At 39.2% G+C, this 25,059-nt stretch overlaps 1 protein-coding gene across 3 annotated transcripts in view; it reads right to left on the minus strand.

Moving 5' to 3' along the window:
- CCDC149 (coiled-coil domain containing 149) overlaps nt 1–25,059 on the minus strand; it is a 50,129-nt gene that overhangs the window by 20,789 nt on the left and 4,281 nt on the right. For all 3 annotated transcript variants that reach the window (XM_086612128.1, XM_086612130.1, XM_086612129.1), the window contains exons 2-6: nt 20,009–20,170; nt 19,420–19,458; nt 7,636–7,743; nt 1,932–2,048; nt 278–450 (exon numbers count right to left, since the gene is read on the minus strand). In XM_086612128.1, coding sequence (XP_086468254.1) covers nt 278–450; nt 1,932–2,048; nt 7,636–7,743; nt 19,420–19,458; nt 20,009–20,170 — 599 coding nt within the window. The remainder of the gene's footprint in view (nt 1–277; nt 451–1,931; nt 2,049–7,635; nt 7,744–19,419; nt 19,459–20,008; nt 20,171–25,059) is intronic.

A 25,059-nucleotide genomic window follows, 5' to 3' on the forward strand; every position in this document is an offset into this window, starting at 1 on the left:
TCTTCCTTTTCCTTGTTTAGTAATATTTGGGAATATCACTGACATCTCTGTAGCCAAACGAAACACTGGTAATTTCCTGCAGCCTAACTTTCTCAATATTATTTGATGGTTAGCTACAGTATAAACAAAACAAGACAAAACAAATTATCAAAATCTCTTAACTTTTACTCTTGGATATATTTTCATTAAAGTTTTATTGTGACTGACTTCCTGATGCTTCTGTTTAAGCAATGCACCGCTTGTTCTAGGGAAACAGTAAGGTTTGCAATGCACTCACCTGTTCTCCATACACAGAGCATCGACATCGATGATACGGTTTTCATGCCCTCCTAAGACATGATTAAGTTCTTGGTTTAGTCTGTCAGACTTATCTTGGTAAAAAGAGCGTTCCTCTTTCACATCCTGTAACTCATCCAGTGCAGCCTGAAGATCATATCTCAGAGTCTCGATCTGAGAAGAGAGCTATATGACTATTTTGAAGTTTAAAGAAAAGGTTACATAGCACCCAAACTGAAAACAGCAACAAGCACTGCATGTCTGAAGAGGACTGATTTTGGACAATCGAAAGTCCTTCCAAAGCTCATAACTCCTGGTACTTTTACTCTCTTTTGGTATTATTTCACTAATCTGAAGTTATGTAACTTTAGGAGTTAAACTTGTTTTACAAAATTTCTAGAAAACATCTAAAATGTAACAGCAAAAGAAACCTTAATCCATACTATAATTCTGCTACAAACATATTAAGATGGTTTTAGCATGTAATTTCTAGGATTCCAGGAATTAACTCAACTGACTAAGAATTTGGTAAATCTGGAGGATGAAGAAAATGTCTGTAAGGGAAAATTTATACTAAGTACGGGACTTTCAAAAATGAAGTTCCACAGAATAGGAAGAAGAACTGAGAAAAGTACCAAATAAGCTAGTGTGGAGTTGACAAGGTAAGGTTTGCTATTAAGCGAAAGGGTAAATGAGTCCAGTATGAAAGTTACTCAAAAACAAAGAGCTTCAAACTTCCAAGGAGAGGAATCGAAGAGCGTGAGAAAAGTGTGCAATGAGTTGAGTAGTCTCCACTGGCATGTCAGAAAACACCGGTAAGCCAGGAAGAAGAGAAGACAATGTCAAAAGAGGGCAGGTGATGAACAGAGAAAGTACGAGCTCGGGAAAAGAGATACCAAAGAGTATGACATTGGAAGAAGACCAAGTGCAGTCAACAGTTCTGGTAAGCTAAAGCAGCGCTGCACTTGAATGAAGACTCAAAAACAAGAAATACACACCTCTTCCTGGATCACAGAAATGGTTCATTCAGGGTGGAACAGACACTGATAGGAATGGGAGTGGGGACAACAGAGAACACAAACCTCCAAAATTGCCCAGAAAGCTATGTATCGGTCCTAGGGAAAGAGACCGATGAATTGGATGCTGCACGGTATGTAGAACTAATACAGACTTGAGGCAGGGAAAAGAGGTCTGACGCAAGAATTTTTCAAAAAGGGAAGAAATAGCTGAGAGGTAGAAGGAAGAGGAGACTAACACCACTTCCACAGAAAATTTGACTCAAAGAATATCTTTAGGAGATGCATTAGCTACCACACATTGTGTTGAATACTCGTAACAGCTTTCACTAATAAGTCTCTTTCATTGACATTCATTGAAAATATTCAATTGTCACAAGTTGTTACTGCACATTATAAGAAGAGAAGAATCAATAATCTGGAGAACGAAATTCTTGAGATTAGGAAACTCACTCTAACCATGTATACATGCTTAAATTAGTGCTCAATAAGAACTATTTCAGTAAAAATCCCAACACTTTCACCACTATTTGCAATGTTAATCAGGTACCAGTCCTCCAAACACAACAGAAGCAGTCATTTACTTGCTACTGCGCTAGCTCTGTAAAACATGACAGTATATGCCCATTTAGTTATTACTTGTTCTCGAGCCTTCTCCAATTGTTGAACGAGGTCCTCCCGTTCATGTGCTGCAAAGTGGCGAGCCCCAACTTCATCATCTCCAAGTCTTTGCTTTGCTATTGTCATTCGAAGGAGCTGCGATTACAAAACCAGATTCGGTAAGCAAGAGAACACAGACTGTAGCATCAGAGTACATCTGCATTAGAGAGAGTAAAGCTGTCACGGATTTTGTCTCTTCCAGGTCAAACAGCTGGTATTATTTAAATCAGAGGGAATTTTCTGAGCTGAGGGCTCAATCCTGTTCTCAGTGAAAAGTTCCAGTCAACACTCAAACAGACATCAACAGGAGCTGAATTAGACCTTGCAACAACAGTCACCAGAGTATACAAATGATGAAAGACCAAGTACACACAGAGACGTGGTCAATGTTTTTTAGGAGATGTGGTCAATGTTTTTTAGGAGTGACAGGAACTAATTCCAGTCAGACTAAAACTAGAGAATTCTCAGAAAACCATTTTCATATGTAAATCTTAAAATTCTCTGCAGCAGAGAACTCTTCCTAGTGAAGAATAAAAAGGCACGAAGCTGCTTGCCCAGCTTCACTTTACTGATACTGCTTAAAATCCCACTGCACTACATCAGTGCAGAATTTGCATTAACAGCTGCTAATACATTTGCCTGTGCATTATCTTTTCATCTACTCACAAAAGTTAATTCATGTTAAAAAGAAAAAAAAATGGGCCAACAAAAAGACTTGGCCAAAATGCTCAAACAGCTAATGAACTCATGGGCTTCCTGACTGCTGAAAACAGTCTGACTTGAATTAATACACAGTTATATCCAATATCCAAAGCAAAATGAAACTACCTTTAAAGAATCATGGAGCACTAAAATAACACTCTATAAGGCATTGAGCATTTACAGTTGTTTATACTGAGTACAACTAGGCAAAAGTGTTGCCTCCCCATGGCCTCATTTGTCGGAGCTCCACAGAGACTAGAGAAACCCCCCACGATAACCAGCCTGACTTTCCCCGTATCTTTGACTGCACCAAGGAATTAATGTACATCATTATATTGCAGAGTTAGGAAAAAATCAATCTTCTGAAGCAGAAGATTGTACATTAAAATCTATCTTTGGTATTTATGGGATGCCAGTCACCATGGCTGCAATGTGCCAATTAAAATCCTGCTGATGCAAGACAGACTACCAAAATCATCCTCCCCACTTATTTCAGCTCCAGTTCAGTGCAAGTCACTGAAGCTAGTACAACTTCTTCTGATAAGCAGTTCACTTGTTCAGGGGAAGCTGTGCCCCCAAAAGTAACTGATTTTGGCAAACTACATTTCCCTATCCCCACAGGGAAAGTACAAACCACTGCACAGTTAGTAAGGCTGAATGGGTCCTAGGAGATACGATTCCTAGCAAATTCTTTATCAAAACAAGTAAGTCAAAAAGGCAACTAGCAAATCCTGGAATGGCTTCTTAGCTACGGGACTGGTCTTTTTAAATGCTAAAGGCTGATGAACAAAAGGTATGGCAACGTGATTTAATTCAGTCGGATTAATTTAATTTCTAGAGTCTCCGGCTAGTGAGAAAGGCAGTAAGAAACTAACGTACTAACATTTTGAGGACTCAATCTTCTTCAGAAAAACTGGAAACAGGAAGGGGAATCACACTTTACCAATGCCTCCAATGCCTGCAGCAGAGCAAAACTTCTGCATAACGCTGGGCACCAGGCTGGGCACTGCATCAGAGCTGTGACTGACGCACTATGACCAACTCTCCTCCAGCCCGGGAGGGCGTGAGGCATAAAATGCAATTATAACTGCAAGCAATTATTGCTTGCAAGGTCAAACAGTCTGCCAATAAAAGGAGAACTCTTTATTTACTACTAATTTTGAGGAAAAAAAACCAGTATGTATGAAGTCTTACGAAAAGAATGCTTCGGAAATCCAAATTCGGCCAGTAAAAGCAGCATTATAAACATACATAAAATAAAGTAAAATACCAATCCATAAAACGACAGAGTGCTTCTTCCAGACAGTTGGCCAATCAGAGAGTTGACAGGGCAGAACAGGCCAAGTCCTTTAATTCTGCATTGCGAACGTCTCATGAGGCAGCACCACCTGCTATAAAATTCTTCCCTGAAAATGCTGTGACCTAAAGAGACACTAAGTATTATGCCAGAGGGTTAAGGGTTTATTTCATATATTAGTGCTTTGTTATAAACTTTATGCACCTGTCCTCTGGCTGCTGTATTTTTATTTCTGTCATTCAGAAATCACTGAGGAGAGGACTGCTCAACTTCATTTTGCAGCTAGGGAATAGGCTAACGCTACCCCTCAGGAGTCTGTGAACAGCATCCACAGCAGACTGGATTTAAATTAATGGCACCTTACCAGAGATAGCTCCTGTTTGTCAAGAACCCATAGATTGTCAACCAAAACAATCCAATGCTGCAAGCCACCAATCTTTATTATTTTAATATCACAGCTTTTTCTTAAACAGAATCAGCTAAAATAATTATTTATAAAGTAGCAACTCTGTAGCAGCCCACAATGCCCCAAACAGGCTTCACTGCGATAGCTGCTGTGCAGGCTAGGAGTTCACAGGCAATGCCTATGCCAAAGCTGCATGTTCCTAATAAGGAAAGGGAAAGGGAAACAAGCACCAGTAAATTCTTCATGGGTAGAAACCATGATGTTTAACCACAGTCACTGACAGCAATTGTCTTCACTACATTGCCTGCAGGATCTTAAAAAGCAGACCAGAACTATGCAAATTTGCTACTGCAAGTCCCAGTTCTGCCAAAACATATGCACCACATTTAACATTTCGCACTGTTGCTGCATGAATGATCATCTGCCTTATAATAATGAACTGTCAGTAATACCGCAGCCATTGTTTTCTGTGCATCTTCCATCGCTTAGCACTGCCCTCGACAGCTTACAAAACAATTTCTTTGCATGGGTAGCAGGAATTCAAGGGAAGGCAACTGAGCCATCCAGTCTTCCAGAAGCCTCCACTTTCTCTTATGCTTTACATTTTCACGCTTTGACAAGACAGAATTGTATTTCCTAACTATCCTCCTCTAAGTTACAGTAATTGTTCTCCAAGCATTGCTGCCATAACGTTAGGAAGGAAAAAGATTTACAAATAACTATCATAAGCATAGAATAGTTATAGTTTTCATGTGCCAGAGCTGATAAGATATTGTGATCAATCATAAAAATAAATAGTCTTAGATATCTGTTGCTGGAGCGCTGCAGTCTATTGCTGTATTTCTGAAACTGCAGCAACAAATCCTTTCAGAGATTGCCTGAAGTTTTATTATTCGTGCTAACAGAATTCTAGCTGAAATTAAAGGAAAAAATTACTCCAGTTAAGTGAAATGCAAGTAATTTGTTATTGCCTAACTGATGACGTTTTTAACATGATTTCAACAACAAGTAAAATGTCACCACTTTAAGGTCCTGCTAATCCAAGTGACTGTATCCTGCTAGTAGCAAATATTAATGCGGTGAAAAACAAGTCAAGCTATCAAAACAATTCTTTATCAATAGAGCTAATGTGTGATATTTGAAGAGTTTTTTTTCTTTTTTAGTCCTACAAAGCTCTTGCCATTCTGTGACAAAGACTGCATGAGTCACCTCTGCTCAGACACAGGCGGGATTGTTCATCCATAAGCAGCTTCACTTGCTGCAAAAGCAGCTGTTTGCTCATCTCTTGCCAGAAGTAAGGTTGACGTAGACCAGCTGGGCAGGATGCCCTCCCTCACTTTGGAAAATGCAAAGAGAAGAATGCAGGGGAAAAATGTAGGAACAAACAAATTATTATAGTTCTTTGTTTTTGTATATACCATGCATTATCTGGAGTCCAGTGCCTGAAGTAACCCAGCTGCCAGTAGAGGAGAACTGATGAGCAGAACAGAAAGGCTTCGGGAACAAGCCTAGAATTTTATCATCAAAGCTAGGAGGGAGCAAAATCTGACACAGGAGGAGAGTGTTAAATCCCTCAGAGAGATGGCAATGCTTTTTTAGGCACTTCAAAAAACAGCAACCTGACTCTAAAATAAGCTCTATTTCTCATTTACTAGGAAAGTGAAGAATGTGTTCCAAAAATGAAAGTCCTAGTCTAAATTAATCCCTGTCTGATGCACTTCTTTCCTCCCTCTCTTTATTTAGTGATGCACTATTTTCCACCTTTTGGAGAGGGGCACAGTGAGCAGCATAACTCTTTTTGTGTTTTTCCATTCGTTATCAGGATCACAAATTTAAATTCATGCTGACAATACAGATGTCACAAAGATGATCAGCTAATATCAAGTTAACCCGCCAAGGCAAACCTAATCCAAGCCAGTTCAAGCACAAAGGAGTAGTTTGTAGGTAGGTAATTCGTAAGTTCGTAGGTGGGTACTTCGTAAGTTCGTAGGTAACACAAATGTGTTACCAAGATCATATTGTTACAAGGAATTAGAATAGGTACATAACCTTGATATTTAAATATGTTGTAGTTTTACTACCTTTGTATTCTGTTTGTACTTACAAACCCCTATTATCTGTTCAGGACCGGCTTGGGAAAGGCTGTATAGCATAATGGTCCTGGAGAACTGCAAGGCACTGTCTTCTACACTGTAATATAGTTCAAACAATAACATGCAAACGAAAAGTAACACTGGGAAAGCTGGTCTTTGAAGACCTGAGCAAGTTACGCTGAATGCTAATGCATACTACAAGTTCAGGTCTCACACTTGACCCTCTCCCAGCTCCCTGCATACCTTGAAGGAAGTCCTTTGTGATAAACAATGAATAAAACTGCATTACCACAATATGCTTATGTTTAAAATAAAATAAATAACATGAACTTAAATGGAAAGAAAAAAACCACTTAAATAATCAAAAGCTGCATCATTTTTATTCATATTTTTAAATCTTGTAAATTTAAAACTGTATGTGAGGGAGGGAAGATATCATTCATTATTTGTTTCATTTTTTACTTCGTTAACCACCTCAACTCTCAAATTCAACCTCTCACTAGTTTGATCTCTGAACGTACTTTTGCATACAGCTCCAGCTGTGAACGTTACACACATTTGGCTTGAGTTTAGATATTTCAATTAACAGAGACAACAGGAGTTTGATTAATACCAAATGGTAGATTTTGAGCAATGTTCCATATAATTTGCTAAATTTAGCAATAAAATAAATGGGTTATGTAAGGGTAATAGGATGAGGGCTTAATACAAAGCTCACTATATATATTTGTGATCAACTGCTCCATATTTTTGAAGGGAAAAATTATGCCTCCCCTGGTTTTATCACCTACTAAAATTTTGCATTTTCATTGCAAAAAGAATTGAAAATTATCACATGATGAAGAAGACGTGCTTATCTGTACTTATTTGTAAGAGGAAATACCACTAATAAAATATATTTTATAAAAAGAAAGAAAGTCTGAGATATTAAAGCAGGTCTAGGTGCAAAATAAATAGTTAAGGACAACAGAGCAAAAGCAGCATTCAAAAATATATAATAAGTTGCACTTACTGGTATCCTCTACAAGCTTCTTTCGTTCTACTGTTTTGAGCACTTATTGTAATCAAAGTATTCTAGAAGTTCTGTAACCCATTGTTTTCTTTGTTTTCCTAAGAAGTAAATGGAAAACTCCAGCCCACTTTACACGTTCCATGCCATTTACTGATAACAAAAGTTTTTAATACCTTATTGTCCCCTTGTACTTCTCCCAGTCTCTGTTGAAGCTCTCTAATCTCTTCTCCAAGATGTTTATTTCGATCTTGAGCCTCACTCAGTAGTTGAGCAAGATTTGCCTAGAAAAGGAGAAAATATCAGTCAGAGGGTAGTGCCTATGGAGAGAAGTGAAAGTGGTGATTGAAAAGAAACCCTAGACTTACTCCTTATCTGCCACCAATCTTTACTTTTATTGTTGTTGGTACCCAGACTTCATGCGCTCCATTAGAGAGATAACAAAAAAAGTCACCAGGGTTCCTTTATCTTTAATAGTAGGAAATACACATAGCGTGTGTGCATACACACTCCCAGAGCAGCACACAAACCCCAAACAAGGCAATGTGAAAACTTCGAGGCTGATACCTTGGCTAGTGGGAAAAGCAAAATGCAGAATACTTTGACAATATTTATACAAAGTTGCCAAAATAATAGTTTTAAACTTGCATATAATTAGATAAAAGGCACAGCCGAGAAATAATTATTATATAATTATATTCCCTAATAGTGTTTAGAGCAGATTGCTAGCCAGTAAAGAGCATGCCAGCCAGAGTCCCTGCCCCTGTACGGAGCTGTATCATGGATATCTAGTAGCACAAAATGTCAGACGTGACCTGACCTGTGTTGTTATCTTGTACATAGACTTCTAGAAAAACAGAATTGAAAGCTAGAGATTAAAAACAAATACCCACCCCACCACCAAATAATCCAGGTCAAAATTAATCATTCATATCAACCTACTAAGTTAGCAGGGCGAGCAGTCTGGTCTATAATTTTACAATTAAATTCTGTCAGCCCATCACTAACTAAAAAATAATGCAATCTCCTCCTTTCCTATCTATGATCTCTGAAAATGAGCAAATAACACAGGGAAATTTATTATATTTTTACCTTAAAAATATCTCACGAATACACAAACATTGACCCCGCACAGGAAGAGCCTACCAATGACATCTCTTTTAAGAGTTATAATTGCAGTGGCTAACATGCAGCCTTCCGAAACATTGCCTATGGACAGCTAGGTGCGTCATCCATTGCCATAAATCTAAAGAGTAGAAAAAGAAATGAAACAAGAACTTCCAGGTCTTCTAAGCATGACTTGGTAAAGTCCCATGAGTCAGTATTTCTCAGCTACCCTTACCTATACTCCCTGGGTTAGAGGCCAAGGCACCACCTGACTGTTCCTAGTTCTCCCTTGGGATTTTAGGCTTAGTTTTAGTTTCCCTGCTGCTGTGCTTCTCTTTCAACTCCCTCATTTCTCTATTTTGATCTCTCTCTCTTTTTGAGTCCTGCTCTTTCACTCAGTCATTCTCACTACCACTTGATGTCTCATAGGATGTTTCTGTGAGTTTTATCTTTAAAACTCATACACTATCAAACCAACAAGGCATCTGATAGCCATTCCTGCAATCTTTCACCTTGTTTACTAACAACTGCTCTTTCCACAAGTCTTGTTTCATATTTAAGAGAACTATTAACATGAATATAGCTACGCATGCCTCTGACCACTGGCAGGATTAGACTATTAAACTACAATCAATCAGAACTTTTGTATGTTACTATATGAAGAAGCTGGCTCCAAATTCCAGTTGGTCTAAAATAGCAATAGCTTCAAACTTTTAAACAGGAAAAATAACTTGAGAAACTGATATATCCTATTTGATGAACAACAAGCGCGATTCACTGCTACAGCTTCTGTACATCTGGTGCTCTGAGATCACAGGTTCACAAGAAAGTAAGGTAAGTTTTCCACAGTTTTGGAAGAGATTAAAGCAATTTTTAAACTACTGATAAATCTTAAGACTGCAAATATATAATTTGGGAAAAGAGTGTAATAGCAAAAAAAAAAGTAAATATCCAATTTTAGGGCCAAAATCAAGCTGTCTCTAATTTTATCTTGAAGACAGCAACCATTCAAGCAATGCAAAAGGTTCCTCAAGTATGCTTTGGTAGAATTTTTTTTTTTTTTCCTAGACGTGAAACAAATGTGTAATAGTCGTTCATATATCGAGTGAATCAAGGAGCTTCAGAACACATTCAGTCAATGGTTCTGAGAGGTACTTCTTAACGGCTGCTTAAAAGAAAGAAAACAATCTATGTTTGCAGGAAATTGTATTTAAACTGAAGTATCTACAGATACTCCTCAGATGCAATTTTTTTTTTTTTAAGAAAGCTGACTTTCAATAAAGTTCATCCAACCACCAGATTGAGTTAGTTAAAAGGAACACGACAAACCTCTCTGAAACACTTTTATTTATAAAGTCTCTTTTTATGATGGATTTGAACAACTCCTAACACTGCAACAGCACGTGTAATTTCAACACGTAGGAAGAACTCAATCTCACTAATCAGTGTTCACAGCTACACCACCAGGATTCTAACAGTCTGTAGTCAAAACCTGGCTCCCAGTAACTGCAGGAAAGGCATTACGATGCCTATACTAAATCTTCCTGCTCAGATTTATTTCCTTTAAAACCATTTCTCTAGGATTGCAATTCTATGCTGAATTTTATTTGTCAGTCATATAAATGACTTAACGTGACAAAAACCTTTATACTCGAGACAAGGATTTTGGAAGAAACTTTAAACAAAGAATTTTAGACACCAAAATAAACCAGCCTTGTTTAAGCATGCTAAGAGCATTACAATGAGCTAAGTATAGACTTGCTCCTTAATGCAAAGTTTCTATTATATTTCTGTTAAACTAAACCAACCAAGCTATGTCACAGAAGTAGTCTCCAGTAATTACTCATTTCCCTGGCTTAGAGGTTCCATACAACTATAATTTAAATTGTTCCCAGTTTTAAAGGTTTTGGCAAGACCTAATTAAAGCTCTTGGTTAAATGTGGATAGAAGAAGAAATATTTGATTTTCAAAAGTGCTCTACTGGGCTTAAAGAGAGCCAGCCAAGAGGATATGTTGAACGACACCTGGACTTGGTACCATTTCTTTGGCACATATAAGAAAACATCCCATATGGTTGAAAGATGATAACACTAACAATGGAGGACCAGCTTGTGAACCTGTAAGCGTGTATTTTTTGAAGGGTAGAAATCTCTGCAAGGAGAAAGGCGATTCATTTTTCCATCTGGCAACTTCTTTTCAATATTCACAGACGAAACACAGAGTTCACTTAGAAATTTAAGACAAGTTACTTCAGCAAACAATAAAGCTCATATCATTTACCTGTGCAACAAAGAAAACTCTCTGAAAATTAGCCAAATTCAGGTTCTCTATACTCAATTTCTTCAACAGTTTCTTTTGATTCTAAGTGCAGTCTTAAAAAGGCACATTAACTGTCAGAGGCTTTATTTCCTTCACTCACACTATTCAAAACTAACTCAAAAGTACTGATGAAGAGAGATTTCTGAGCTGTGTGTAACAGGAGGGAAAGACACAAAGGTCTACACCTTTCTCCAGCTCATCTTGTCTCGCCTCTGCAACAACTCACAGCAGCGGAAACCGTTTCTCCTACTCTCTCTCAATGCAACTGTTTGTAACACTAAATAACAGACAGTGCTTCATTCAAGTCTCTGACTGACTGGCCAATATCAGACAATCCTTCTGGAGCTCTGTCCATCTCTGGTGATGTTTGGTTTCTGGTAGGTATTCTTGAGCCTCTGCAGCACGACAAGCTATTTGGTTTATGTCCATCTGTCACAGGGAAGCGTGCAGGTATGATCTGAGTGAAGTCCAAACCTCCACAGATATAAGAAATTGTCCCCACGTCCCTTCTTCCTCTGACCAAAAGCAAGCGCAACTATTGACAATGATCCCACCAGAAGGTAGGATGAAAGGTGAAAAAGATTGATGTGAGAGTGCCAAGTGGGAAGTGCCTACCTTTATTACATAGGGGGGAAAAAAGCACCATAAATCAGAACAGACTAGAGTGAAAGCTTCAATGGGATCGGATCACAGACCTCAACCTCTTCCACTTAGACTTTGTTAAAATTTGCAAGAATGTTTTTGAGACAGAAGGTGGAAGCGAACCTTACTTTTAGCTACAGATGAGCATCTGAAACTACCGGCAAAAATACCTATAAATATTTATTAACGTAAGCCAGTGAATACCTGTCAGACAGCGACAGATCTTTGCTCACTACTGACTGATGACCCTAGAAGAAGTGTGTGTGTTGGTGGGGAAAGTAACTCCAAACATCTATCCCTGGTGTTATGCACCACACTTGAATTTGGCTCCTTTAACAATTTTGCAAATCCAGCCACACATACACACAGTGTTATTTTTCTTCATACCACTTTAAAAATGATGGATAGTAACACAGTCTTTAATATAGCCCTCAATTCTCCTGCACATAAATCTTATCCGACACTTAAAAAAAAATAAAAAATAAAAAAGGACTTTCTGCCTTTATATACCGCCTGAAAAAGTAATTTGGCAAGTGGAAAGAGGGGAAAACTTCCAACACACCTTTACAGTTTAAAAATATTTTTAAATACAAACAAGTGTTTCTATACTGCAGTTTACGGCCTTTTATGTTTCTTTCAGCCACACCTTCAAACAAAGAAGAACACTGAATTACACGGCTGACAGAAAAAAGTTTGATGAAACATTAAGCACACTTGATGGGTGTGACTGATAGCAAATTTAATTGCATTTTCTCCTCCAATGCATTCATATGATTGCAATGGCTAAATTAATAAAGAAAAACCTGCTTTGATTACCAACTACCACTGTTCACTCCAAGGTAGAAGAAATGACAACATCCTCTAGTACTAGCTTCCTTATGATAAAAAGCAAAAATTACTGTTATTTTTCTCTTTAAGTTGAAAAATCATGTTGAGAAGACTTCCAAAATTATAGGTCCTGGGCATACTTAACAAAATACACTTAATACAGATCATATTTCCCCACAGAAAAACAGCAGCAAAAATCAAAGCCTTGCCAAGCAGACACTTGACATAAAAGAAGATGAAAATCCTCTCCTCCTCTGAGTATATGCCACGCTGAGAACCTGGCAGAAACCCCACCACAGAAGCACACCAGTCAAAGCTTGACAAGGCTCTGCAAAACAAGAAAGACTCGTTTGCGCTTACACACCTTCCAGACACTCAGCAATCCGGATTTTTATAGAGCTGATTAACAGAACCAAAAGGCCATTTTAGCAGCAGACACATAAAATACTTCTTCCCTTCTTTTCAACCAGTCTTCTGTGTATTAGCTTAGCATAGTGTTGTACAGGACCAAACACCACCCAGCCACTAGAGCATTTGCCAAAGGCTGACAAACAAAAAAAGGTTAGCATCAACTACAGGCTCCTTTAAGAGGCCAGTTTTTCCAAAGCAACTTGTTAACATACGTTATAAGCAGCAACTGAGGGTGTCAGTATGAACTACCAATATCATGAGAGGTTACCTGGCAGAAATCTCATGAAGTTCAACAAGGCCAAGTGCAAGGTCCTGCACATGGGTCGGGGCAATCCCAAGCACAAGTACAGGCTGTGTGGAGAATGGACTGAGAGCAGCCCTGAGGAGAAGGACTTGGGAGTGCTGGTGGATGAGAAGCTCAACACGAGCCAGCAATGTGCGCTGGCAGCCCAGAAAGCCAACCGTATCCTGGGCTGCATCCAAAGCAGCGTGGCCAGCAGGTCAAGGGAGGGGATTCTGCCCCTCTACTCTGCTCTCCCGAAACCCCACCTGGAATACTGCATTCAGCTCTGGAGTCCCCAACACAAGAAGGACATGGAGCTGTTGCAGTGAGTCCAGAGGAGGGCCATGAAGATGATCCGAGGGCTGGAGCACCTCTCCTATGAAGACAGGCTGAGAGAGTTGGGGCTGTTCAGCCTGGAGAAGAGAAGGCTCTGAGGTGACCTTATAGCAGCCTTCCAGCACTTAAAGGGGGCCTACAGGAAAGCTGGAGAGGGACTTTTTCCAAGGGCATGTAGTGATAGGACAAGGGGCAATGGCTTTAAACTGAAAGAGGGGAGATTTAGATTAGGCATAAGGAAGAAATTTTTTACAACGAGGGTGGTGAAACAGTGGAACAGGTTGCCCAGAGAAGCAGTGGATGCCCCATCCCTGGAAGTGTTCAAGGCCAGGCTGGATGAGGCTTTGAGCAACCTGGTCCAGTGGAAGGTGCCCCTGCCTGTGGCAGGGGGGTTGGAACTAGGTGATGTTTAAGCTCCCTTCCAACCCTAACCATTTTATGATTCTGTGATTCTATGATGAAATCCCTTCACTGTGAAGGTTCAATAAGGTACGTCGGTCCCCCCATACTTCATATAGGCATCAAGGTTTTGTTGACAGCAGATGAATGTAGTCAAAGAGAAATGATTAATTTGTACTTATACAAAGACTACTATACTAGGATAGAAGAAAAGATTGTTTCATTGGCTTGTTTTATCAGAAATATTTCAGCTGCTTTGAGATCTTAAGGATGACTTAAACTTCGAGATAATGCACAAAAAGAACTAAAATCCCTCGAACATTTTGAGTGTTGTGACTAATAAACAGAATATTTATCGAGAGTATTCAGGTGCAGGGATGTGGAAAAGCGTCTCTCTATTCCATCAAGGTAAGACACAGCAACCAGAGGAAAGGATGTTGTACACATCAGGTCTAAACAGCACTCCAAATTTTAGAGACATAAATCACATTTATTGGAAACAGCATTTCATCTCGGCTAGCCTCACGTTTACTGAAGAACCTATGTGTTGAAAAAACAATAGTGTCACTTCACAAGGCATGACTCCTAGTGTGGCTAAAAGTTGTAGTTTTGTGTACTGTCACCTGCTCCTATCAATGGAACAGCAAATTTCAGTATGTAGAAACCAAAATCCCTCCACTGGCTATGCTCTCACACAGGGACGTTTTGAAATCCATGGGAATATTGCTCTCTGATGCGTTGTTTTTCCATCTGCTACCTTACTCTATAGGAGTCAAAAACACGCACCTATAACCAGAGCAAAGCACACAGGTCTCAGTTTGGCACATGCATAATGTCTTTCATCTTCAAACCCTCTGAAGAGACGAGGAAATCACATTAATCTTCACAGTACCCTTGTGAGATAAATACAAAGTGATTGCTTAGCCTGTAGTGTACTTTATCTGAAGATTTTATCTCACAGGACTCTGAATGCGGCTTTTATGCCTTAGCACAAGACTAGCAAAACTTCCCAAATTCATTAATTAACAAGAAATAATCACACTAGTCATGTTTTCTGATGATGTCAAAAATGGTGCTACGGTAATCTGTGAAGTTTGTTTTGAAAGTGAATTGTGACAGCTGAGTATGTTAAGCTAGAAGCTGGAAGTGGAAGTGAAAGGAATCAAAATGGGTCCATTTGTGCTATGTCACAACATACTTCTGTCTAGAACCTCTGGTCCTTCTGATGTTCTGCTTGCCCCAAAATGCCATGCTCGTGAACTTACTCATTAGCAGAAATCAAGCTGACTAACCAATGTCTTGGTGAGTGGGTAGCATGCTGCGGTGATGTCAGTGATCGCTGAAGCAATCAGTCTTGGCTTGAATGAATCACCTTGGGACACCTACAGATAACAGAGTTAAGGACCACAATCTTCAAGAAAAACGCACACAGGTTCTCTGATGAGACTTTTTGCCTGGCAAAAAGAGTAACTATCAAGCTGGGCTCTATACTAGGACTGTCATCATTATGTTGTAAGGCTCATTATTAGGAGTCTCAAAGAGGGTTCTATGACAATGTGATCCTCTCTAAGGCTCAACAGCTGCTTGGAAGACACAGGACGCACTTGACTACATGAGGCAAAAGTATCTTTGCCAGTAGGCTGGCCAACTTCACAAAGAGAGCTTTAAACTAGAGAGGAGAGAACAAGGAGGTTTAATGCTCTCTCATTAAACGACGGAGGAGAGAACAAGGAGGTTTGGGATAGGGTAGGCATGCTAAGGGCCTTTGATTCTGTGATGGGAAGAGAAGCGACATGGCAATTCACAAACAACTGAGCTGAAGCATAAACCCTTTGAGTGTAGGCATGTAAAGAAGGAAGTGCCTGCAGAACAGCCTCGTGAGGAAAGCTCTCAAGCCTGTACTGTGGAACTGGCACACTTGGATGCGCCTCAAAGGCGTCTACTCTAATGCATGCAGCATGGGGAAGAGTTCGAAAGTCTGTGTGCAGCTACAGGGGGCTAAAATCTCACTGTAATCATGCAGAAACGGCGGGATAGCCCACATGACTGCAGTGCTGAGATGCAGGGATACAGGCTCTTTAGGAAGGACAGCTGGGAAGGCAAGGAGGGAGTGTTGCCCTTAATATGAGAGAGCAGCTGGAGTGCATGGAGCCCTGCCTTGGGACAGGTCAAGGAGTCTGTTGAGAGATTTTGGGTCAAGATTAGCAGGCAGACCAACATGGATGCTCTTGTATTGGGTATCTGCTATCTGATCAGGAACAAGTAGTAGATGAGGCCTTCTTCATACAACTGGAAGAAGTTTCACATTCATAGGCCATGATCTTCACAAGGGACTTGAGTCACTCCAATACCTTTAGGTATCTGAACACAAAAAAAACCCAAACCAACACTGGAATAGGTTGTCAGGAGAGAGGCTGTGCAATTTCCATCCCTACAGATGCTCAAAATCTGACTGGACACAGAACTGGGCAACCTGCTCTAGGTGGCCCTGCTTGAGCAGGAGGAATGGACTAGTCAATTTCAAGAGCTGCCTTCCCATCTCAACCATTCTGTGCTCCTGTGATGTTTAGCTCCATTTATTTTGATTCCTCATACACTTAAAATACAAATATAAGCCCTTGCCAGTGAGCATATGTATTGCGGCTTTATTCTTGACACACAGCCCCACTGCAAACCCATTATCTCCAACTGAGTGGTCTCACTGAGATCAAATTAAGCAAAGCACATTTAGGACTGTGGCCCAGAACAGTCATTTTCCTAACCGTGCATTTTACTTCACCTTTGTTTATTCAAAAGATCTCACTTGTATTAAAAGAACTTTCATTTCATAGAGAAGGTCAAAGGATTCACTGATCTCGTATTTCAATGACAAAGCTTCTCCCAAACTGAAATTATACTGAAAATTTAAACAATGTAGATGAAAATAATAGTAGAAATCCCATCGATGTTTTTTGCTTTAGGTTTCTCAGCATGGCAACACTGTCCAAACTAGTATCTGTTTGCCAATGTCTTAAACACGTTATGCATCACAGAATATGCATATAAACGTATACCAATGCAGAATGGTAGAAATTCTATTTCTACAGGATGCACAACAGAGACTCTGTAGATGGAGCAACGTTTTAACACGCCTTTCAAAATGAGGAGTGTCTACTGTTTAGCATCTCTGGTGAATTTTAACATCAAAATCAACTCTTCATTACTCTTATCCTCCTGAAACATTTCATCCCTTCATTATTTATCCAAAAATTACCCCACTCCTGACACCACATGACATTATAAAACTACCTTCAACCGCAGCATTTAATGGTGAGTGCTTGATAAGAGGGGCCAGGAAAGCACTGACAGCTCACAGGCTGTGATAACAACACTAATGTGAAAACAACTACTGCAGGAAAAGATATTTCAGTAGCAGAGTTCCTCATTTCCTGTGTTTGTTGGTTGTCAGAAGGCAATACACATGGAACAACCTTTGGATTATGTCAGAGATGTGTACCACTAAACACACAGCTTTGAGAGGGAAAACGCTGCAGAGCACTGCACATTAAGGTACCTTTAAGAAACACCAATTTTACAAAAACACATTCCGAGTGAACTGCTTGCTGATACAAACTGCTTGGTTACATGATATTTCCATATAAAATACGAAAATTCTGTGTTGTGAAACAGAGAGATGAGGCTCAGTGTGGAAAACAAGATAATTTAAGAAGTCACAAAGCCTAATTCATAATAAAGATGAAAAATGAAAAGATGAAGGAGAAGAAAGTAGCTATTCCAACCCACCTACTACATTTAAGGTTCTAGACTGCCATTTCAACAATAATTTCTCAGTTGCAGTAAGGAAATGTAACAGATAGCAAATTGTTCAGCACATCATGTTTTCATCTCATTTCTGACCATGAGAACAGCATGCATTTCTGTGTCACACAAAATTCATCATAGGATCAGGGTATCTGTTTTTACAAAGTGATCGAGGTCACAAACTTCCCCCAGCAGGCAGCTAGGCTCCTGGGCAAAAAGGGGATGGAAAAAGACCAAAAGAGCACAGAGAACATGACTCTTTCTTAGATAAGAGAATGGTTAGAAATGTATGTAGAGTAATAATGGAAAAATATTCATAACTTTATTTTATTATTCTTTGATGCATTTCTCAAAGCGAAACTACACTCTTCTTCAGAAAGGTTGCCCGAACTACTCCGGACTATCCACCTTGTATGCTACAGACACACTTCTCAGGAGAATGAAAACTCAAGAAGTGCACTGACAGCCTATTACTGAACAACCTGAGGTATATATTGTGCTTGGGGGAGACCTGTAAATGACCCCATCTGAGAACAAGATTTTATTCCTTTCACTGTTACCTGGCATGAATACATAACTTCCTCAGGAAAAAAAAGACTTCTAGCTAGATTATTAAATGGCTTTTCAGGCACTTACTTACCATGGTAAGATTTACCAAAACTTAATATAATTGCATCTTCTGACTTTAGACTAAATTTTACTAGTATTTTAGGAAAAAAGTGTCAGATTTGTTTGTTTTGAAAGATGGAAGAGGAATCAGAACAACATCCATGGGATGGCAAATCTCCCTTCCTACTTATCTCTGTAATGACCTATATACTGCATTGTTTCTTTTCCTTTTAACTATATATTCTTCAGCTCCAATTTTAGTAGTCAGAATGCACAAACCTAACCTATATCAAATAAATTATGCTAAATAATGAGGAAGTTAAATGATTCTACACTAAGCCACTGACTTCTTGGCTGCTATTTGTTTAAGTGCCTGAAGGAGTAATTATATTGCCCCTGAAAGTTTAGCTTAAAACAACCAAAACCCTAAGCCCCTGAAATTTCAAGAAAACAGCAAGAACTGCATGCAAGCTCCCAGGGAAAGGATGATGCATAAAACTTCTGACCCATTAAGAGAATGCAATAATCATGTTTTAAACACAGTTAAAAGACTTTCAGGACTAACAATTACAGTAACAATTTTTGTTCTTTTGAGTTCTTCTCTCCCTGCTCACACATTGTGTTTTGGGTGCCATTTTTCTCTAAAAATTAAGATAATTGTAAGATGTGACAATCAATATTCCGTAACAGGGACACACTACATGGATCTCCAGGAAAAAAAAAAAAGCGAGAAGGCAAAAAGTTTTTCAGGGGAAGCATAAAACACAATTACCATTGTTCATACCATTTATAACTCACAGAGTCCAAGTGACCTGGGAGAGTAACTACTGGAAAACAGTACTCACAACAACAGATTAACAACTAGGGCATGCAGACAATGCATTCCTAAATTGCTTTTAAGTATGAGAAGTCCTGTCACAAACCCATTTTAGGACTCAACATGAGAAGGATAAACAAGAAGAACAATCTCAAGTCTCCGTACACTGCCCAATTTCAGTCTCAGGTGAACATAAAAGCAATAGCCATATATTCTAATTAATGATAGTTCAGATATTTCAGAGTGAAACATGCTTAGACAAAAGCACAAGAAGCTACAGTTTAAAGACTGAGCTTTTCTATAAACAGAACTGTTTGCTTTTTACCAGATTTCTCAGTTTATATTTTCACACGTTTGCAAAGTACTTTTGCAGCAGACCGATAACGTCAACTGAAAAATAAATCCTACCTGTTTCCTCTTTTCAGGTGGAAGGGATGGATCCCCATCCTACAAGTAAACAGATATATTTTATTGTCAACTTATTTCTGAAGCCAGAAAATATATTAACTTTGTGGATCAAATTTTAAAACACATATTTTAACTAAACTGTTATCAAAATTGTTCTGAAATACTGTATTTTGATTAATATCAGTACTATTATCTCAAAAAACTGTCAAAGGCTGAAGAATTGTTTACTTTTCTAGAACAGCAGGTCATTACAACAAATAATGCAACAAATTTATGTTGCATTATTTTTCATAACGGTACATTAAGTCCCCGTAGAATAATAATAATGCAGTCAGTTTTTAAATGGAATTATGACTGAAACTAATTTCCTCAGAGCATGCACTGTCTTTCTGTGTCTTATATAACAGGCACTACCTCATCAATGCAGAACAACTGAGTAATAATACGATCAGGGCTATACAACTGCAGGACTACAGTAAACAAGTACCCAAAAATTTTTACAGAAGTCATTATGGACTCCTTGCAATTTTTTTTTTTTGAGGTTGATTCTTGTCTCTCAATTATACAGTATTCATGAAGAACAACCTACAATCAGCTCCCGATACTTCTTTTTCAGAGACTGGTGTCGTTCCCGCAACTGGTTGGCCATAAGCTTGTACTGGTCTCTTTCTTGTTGACAGGTGTCCAGCTCTTTGGAAAGGATTAGCAATGCCTCCTTTTTACTTTCGAGCTTCCTTTTACACACCAGATACTGCAGAAGGGAAAAAAAACATAATTGTAACAAGTCATTTCTACTCCAGCCAGTACTGGATTCAAGAGGCTCAAGTATTTCTCTGAAAAGAAGAAATCTTGCACGAGATCAAAGTCTGCCACAAGTTATCTTAGCTTATTAATAACAATCACGGGAAAGAAATCTGTTGTATCAGAAGCCTGAAATGCATTTGTAAGGCCACATGCTCACCTGACAACTGCAAATTAGAAAATTCACCAATTCAAGTTTTTCCTGTTTTTCCTCCTATGCAGTAGTATGAGGAACCTTACGATTTGACCCGCAGCCCTGGGAAGGCTGCTGGAAGGAAAAAGCCTTTGCAAACTCCCTTTTCTACTTGTGTCCACAACACTCTCAGCCAGCAACCAGCATTCCCCCTTCCCTCCTCCCCGCTACCAGCAATGTCCTCTGGGCTCAACCTCCCACCTGGACAGGGAAAGAGGACCATGTTACAGCAGAAAGGGTTACATGAGTGGCAATCAAAATTTACCTTGAGGCTGGAACAATTACAGTGTAATCGGCACAGGTAAAAAACTAATTTAGCTGTGATACCACAAGCACTTGCTTGTTGAATCAAAAGAATGGGAAGTAATGCAGGAATATGGCAAGCACCTGAATGGGGAGGGAAGGCAGAGGCGAGCCTTCCCCTCCAGCCACCGCCTCTTATGCGCAGGGCTCATGCACAAAGCAAAGCAAATCCTAGCTGTTCCGCATCAGCCTGATCTGCTTCGTTGCCTTTCCCCACTGAAAGGAAGAGAGACTAACGTGTACATCATCCTTTCCTGCAGTGGCTAAACGTTACCTACCAGAAGTTTCAGGCAACTTTTTTCACTTAATGTGATGTTCAATCAGCAGATTCTTCTTACCCATCACTTGACGTTGCTCATGCTAAAGCATATATTTCTATTTCTGATGTGACTCACATAAGACGTGGCACTAAATACTTTCTGAATGTGCACTGCAAGAGACCAAATATCACAGCAGTCATGAAAACAATTTATAGTTTCATTATATACTGTGACAAGAATACTTTGTCATTATGGGCTCTTGTACAAAGCAAGAGCATCAGCACTTCCATACTGTTCAAGTCAGTGCTGTTCTTTGGGATAAAAATCATTACTCGCATGTACTACTTGCTTGGAATTGACTTTGTTAACCTCAATTTCAAGTCAATGAGAAAGGGAAAAGCGAGTTTGGTATATTAGTACAGCCAACATTTTCCAAAAATGGGAAATGCTTAGTTGCAAAAAAGTGGGAAGGGAATGAGAAAAGTAATTCCAAGAAGGATTTGAACTCACTAAAAGGACACTTCCACCTTGGATTAATTTTACTTCTGGCAACACTGAAGTTGAAATGCTGCCATAAATTTTCTGGATTATGATGCCTTGGCATCAACTTTACAAAGGCAACTGTACCTATGTACTTATGTCCTTACTGATACCTTACACAAATGTCAAGTCCCCTGATAAAAAACTGAAAGGTATCACAAGCTAAACTTTAATATTGTCAGCAAGTGATTATACTGACATGGTAAACCTGCTTCAAACTTGATAAAATAATTCCTTCCCTTAAACTGAAATATGTGCCTTTGACAATCTTTCTTCTTTTTTCTAATTTCATCTCACGTCTTAGTCAATTCTAAAACATGTCTTCACTAAATTGTTTTAAATACTAACAATCTGATACAGTAATTGCAAAACCAGTAAAACCAGTAAAAGCAAAACTTGCAGTGACTTTAAGAAAAAGCCAACAGCTCAAACCCCTGAAGCAAGTACCCTGCCCTGTTCATTGAACCATCAGGAAGAAGGAAGCTGGTCCATCCAGCCAATGCCTGTGTGGAGCAGAACAGCCTACACGATGTACATAGTGGGAGGGGAGCAAAGCTAAACATCTCACCTTAGGACACCCACACCACTGCAGGTGCCTCCAAGCCTTGCCACGAGACTTGGTGTATGAAACAGTGTACGAGAGAGCCGGAAGCTAACTGGAGCATGTGGATAAGACTATAAAAAATAATAATACTTATCAGGCAGGAAATGCAGACCTAGTGCCAAACAAATCTTGCTTCTGCCATGAGTCACAGGACACGCTCAAAGCATAAAAGAAGGCTTCACCTTTCACAGCAGCACCGGTAGGGACAAGGGCCCCATTATCTATAGGTTGAGGACAATGAATCATAGGCAGATTGTGGGGACAGTTGTGTTCAGGGTCTAAATGAAAAGGAACAATGACATCCTCCTTGTTTAAAGTATATTTTAACTTGATGAATTATATACTGATTATATGACACACGGAACGAAGGAGCTTGGCATCTCTCATCAATGTACTATTTGGATTTTACTATAAAAATGGCCACCTAGAAGACTTTCTGAAGCCATTTTTGCCCTTTGCATATATTGACTTTCCCAAATTATTGAGCTAAAAATAGTAATAATGTACCAGAAACAGATTCTACTCAGGGAAACAACTGAGTCCCACCAACCATTTCCCATATATGGACAAGTAAGTGCAGAAAAACTGGAATGCTGTCAAAAGGAACACAGGGGTTTAACAGTCTTTTTGGAGCCACGTAAGCAGTAAAGAAAATTTTCTCATGTAGTCTGAGAAAATGCATTCAATAGATGCTTCTGACATTCCTATAGAGATTTCTTCCTCTGTAATTGAAGGAAAGCCTACATCTCATGTACTGTCTACCAGTGAGACAAACAAGAGAATTCTCTTACGCACTATAGTTACTACAAACTATTCTTCTTGTCTCTTGTTTCTCTTTAATTGATGTTCCAAAATAATCTCTGAGTTTAAAAAACAAAGTTAACCAAGAACCAGCTGCTATACTTTCAATCCAAAAGCTACAACGTACAACTTTTCATATCTGTCTAGTGACTTTTATCTACCAATTCGCTGTTATCTGCAATAAAGCAAATTATAATTGCTACAAGGAAGATCGTAATAATTAAAGGAATATATATGACATCCTACATTACTGCCTGAACTGCTTTACAGCCAGATAACTGCTATAGTGAAATTGAGTAAAAAAAGACTGACATTACAGGAGAGTGTAACTGCTCCAAGGTGACCCTCTACATCGAACACTTACTATTTGTCCATTGCTATTTTTAGTGACAAATCTGGACAGATCTCATTAACGACGCCATAGACATGGTCTAATAATCTGATGAAGCTGGGACACTGTCAAGGTTTTAGACTTTCTTTTTTTAAACCAACAAACACACCAATTCACATCAGAAAGTAATTTATTTTAAATTTCTACAATTACTGGCCCATACTTTGATATTTAATGGTAATTAGTGCCAAGAAGGAAAAAAAAATAATTTTCTGAAGGTAAAAGTAGAGATGCTGTATCCAAACTGTGCTTTCGAATCCGTGTAGATCACGTTCTGTGTTCTCTCAGCACTCCACAACCTAGTGTCCTCCCAAATGCTGATGGGCCACCACACTGTACGTGGGCTTGGAAAAATATTGCCCACCATACTCTCAAAGAAATCTTGAACTCTACTCACCATCTTTTGGACAAGAGATCCAACTGCTATTGAACTGTCTTAAGTTTTATCAGATTTCTCCTCACTGTACTCTTGGAGGCAATTTCATTGTGGAAATGACAAACTGAAGACGCCCAAAACGCATTGTAACGTCACTATTCGGGGTGTTTGTTGACTGTTTCAGTAATGTTGCTCTCCTTGACTTCAGATTAAACTGTTCAATTTATCTGAAGGAGTCAAGCTCTCAAACCCAGAGAAATACACAATTACTGGCCATTTGCCTGCCATCTCATCTCATGTCCTCATCTCTGATAAAATCTGAGACAATGCAGTGTCCTTGGTTTTATCCCACAACATCAACTCTGCTTTTCCTGCTGCCCAGCACTTGCTTCACTAGCTACCTCCTGACTGCAAAAGCAGGCTGGTAGCATTCACTGATGATTTAAGCAATATAAGCAGCTCCCCAGAACACCACAACTTGTGTTGATGACAACATTACACCACTTCATCTTCACTGGTCATTTAGATATTACCATCATCTGATTTGATTAGTCAAAATAACGCTATTTTGCGATGTGGACCAGCCCCTAAAAGTTTTGTATACTGTGTATAATTTCTCCGTGTTTGCTCCTCAACAACCCTGTGAATATCGTAGTCCAACCTGCGACACAGAAACATGACAAGCAAACATTTGTTTTGTTGCCTGAAAGCCCAGCATAGAGATCTCCATAGCACCTCTCCCATAGCTCCCGAGAACTTCGGAGAGCAGCCACAGTACCAGCTCTTTTATCATTTCCACTTCTTTTTCCAAATAACAAAGCCACGATGCCAACCCAGTCACCGAGGGACCTCAGCGCATCCACTCCATTTTGTTCTTCCCTACAGACACTAGCATTTGCCTGCATTTAGAAAAGCTCTGAAATTAGTGGCTCCAAAGCCTGTTGGGTCCCATCATACAGGTTTGGTGAATTACATTTCACGCTCTGTTTGGAAAGGCAACGTGACAGAAAGTTCGAGCTATTATAAACATGAAAATCTCACTAATTTTCCTTCCTCTTCTCTCTTGTCCACATAAAAAAAAACACAAAGTGCAACCAATGGGAAAGGGACGATCTGCCAATTACAAGCAGGTTAGGTTTCTCACTCTTATTCAGAATTCACATCTGGAACATTTAGCTATTTCAACTAGAACTACTACTCAATAGATGCACATTTGATAAATAATTCTCAAAAACTCTTTCTCCAAGTTTTAAGCTGCCAATTACTAGGCAAGGGAGCTCAAGAGCACTAGGCAAGGGTGCTGAAGACCACACACAGTTAATAATCAAGAAATAGCCTCTTGAGAATGACAAATTAAATGGAGACTAAATT

The sequence above is a fragment of the Tauraco erythrolophus genome, chromosome 5 (genome assembly GCF_009769465.1).
Source record: "Tauraco erythrolophus isolate bTauEry1 chromosome 5, bTauEry1.pri, whole genome shotgun sequence".
In the NCBI taxonomy this organism is placed as follows: Eukaryota; Metazoa; Chordata; class Aves; order Musophagiformes; family Musophagidae; genus Tauraco; species Tauraco erythrolophus.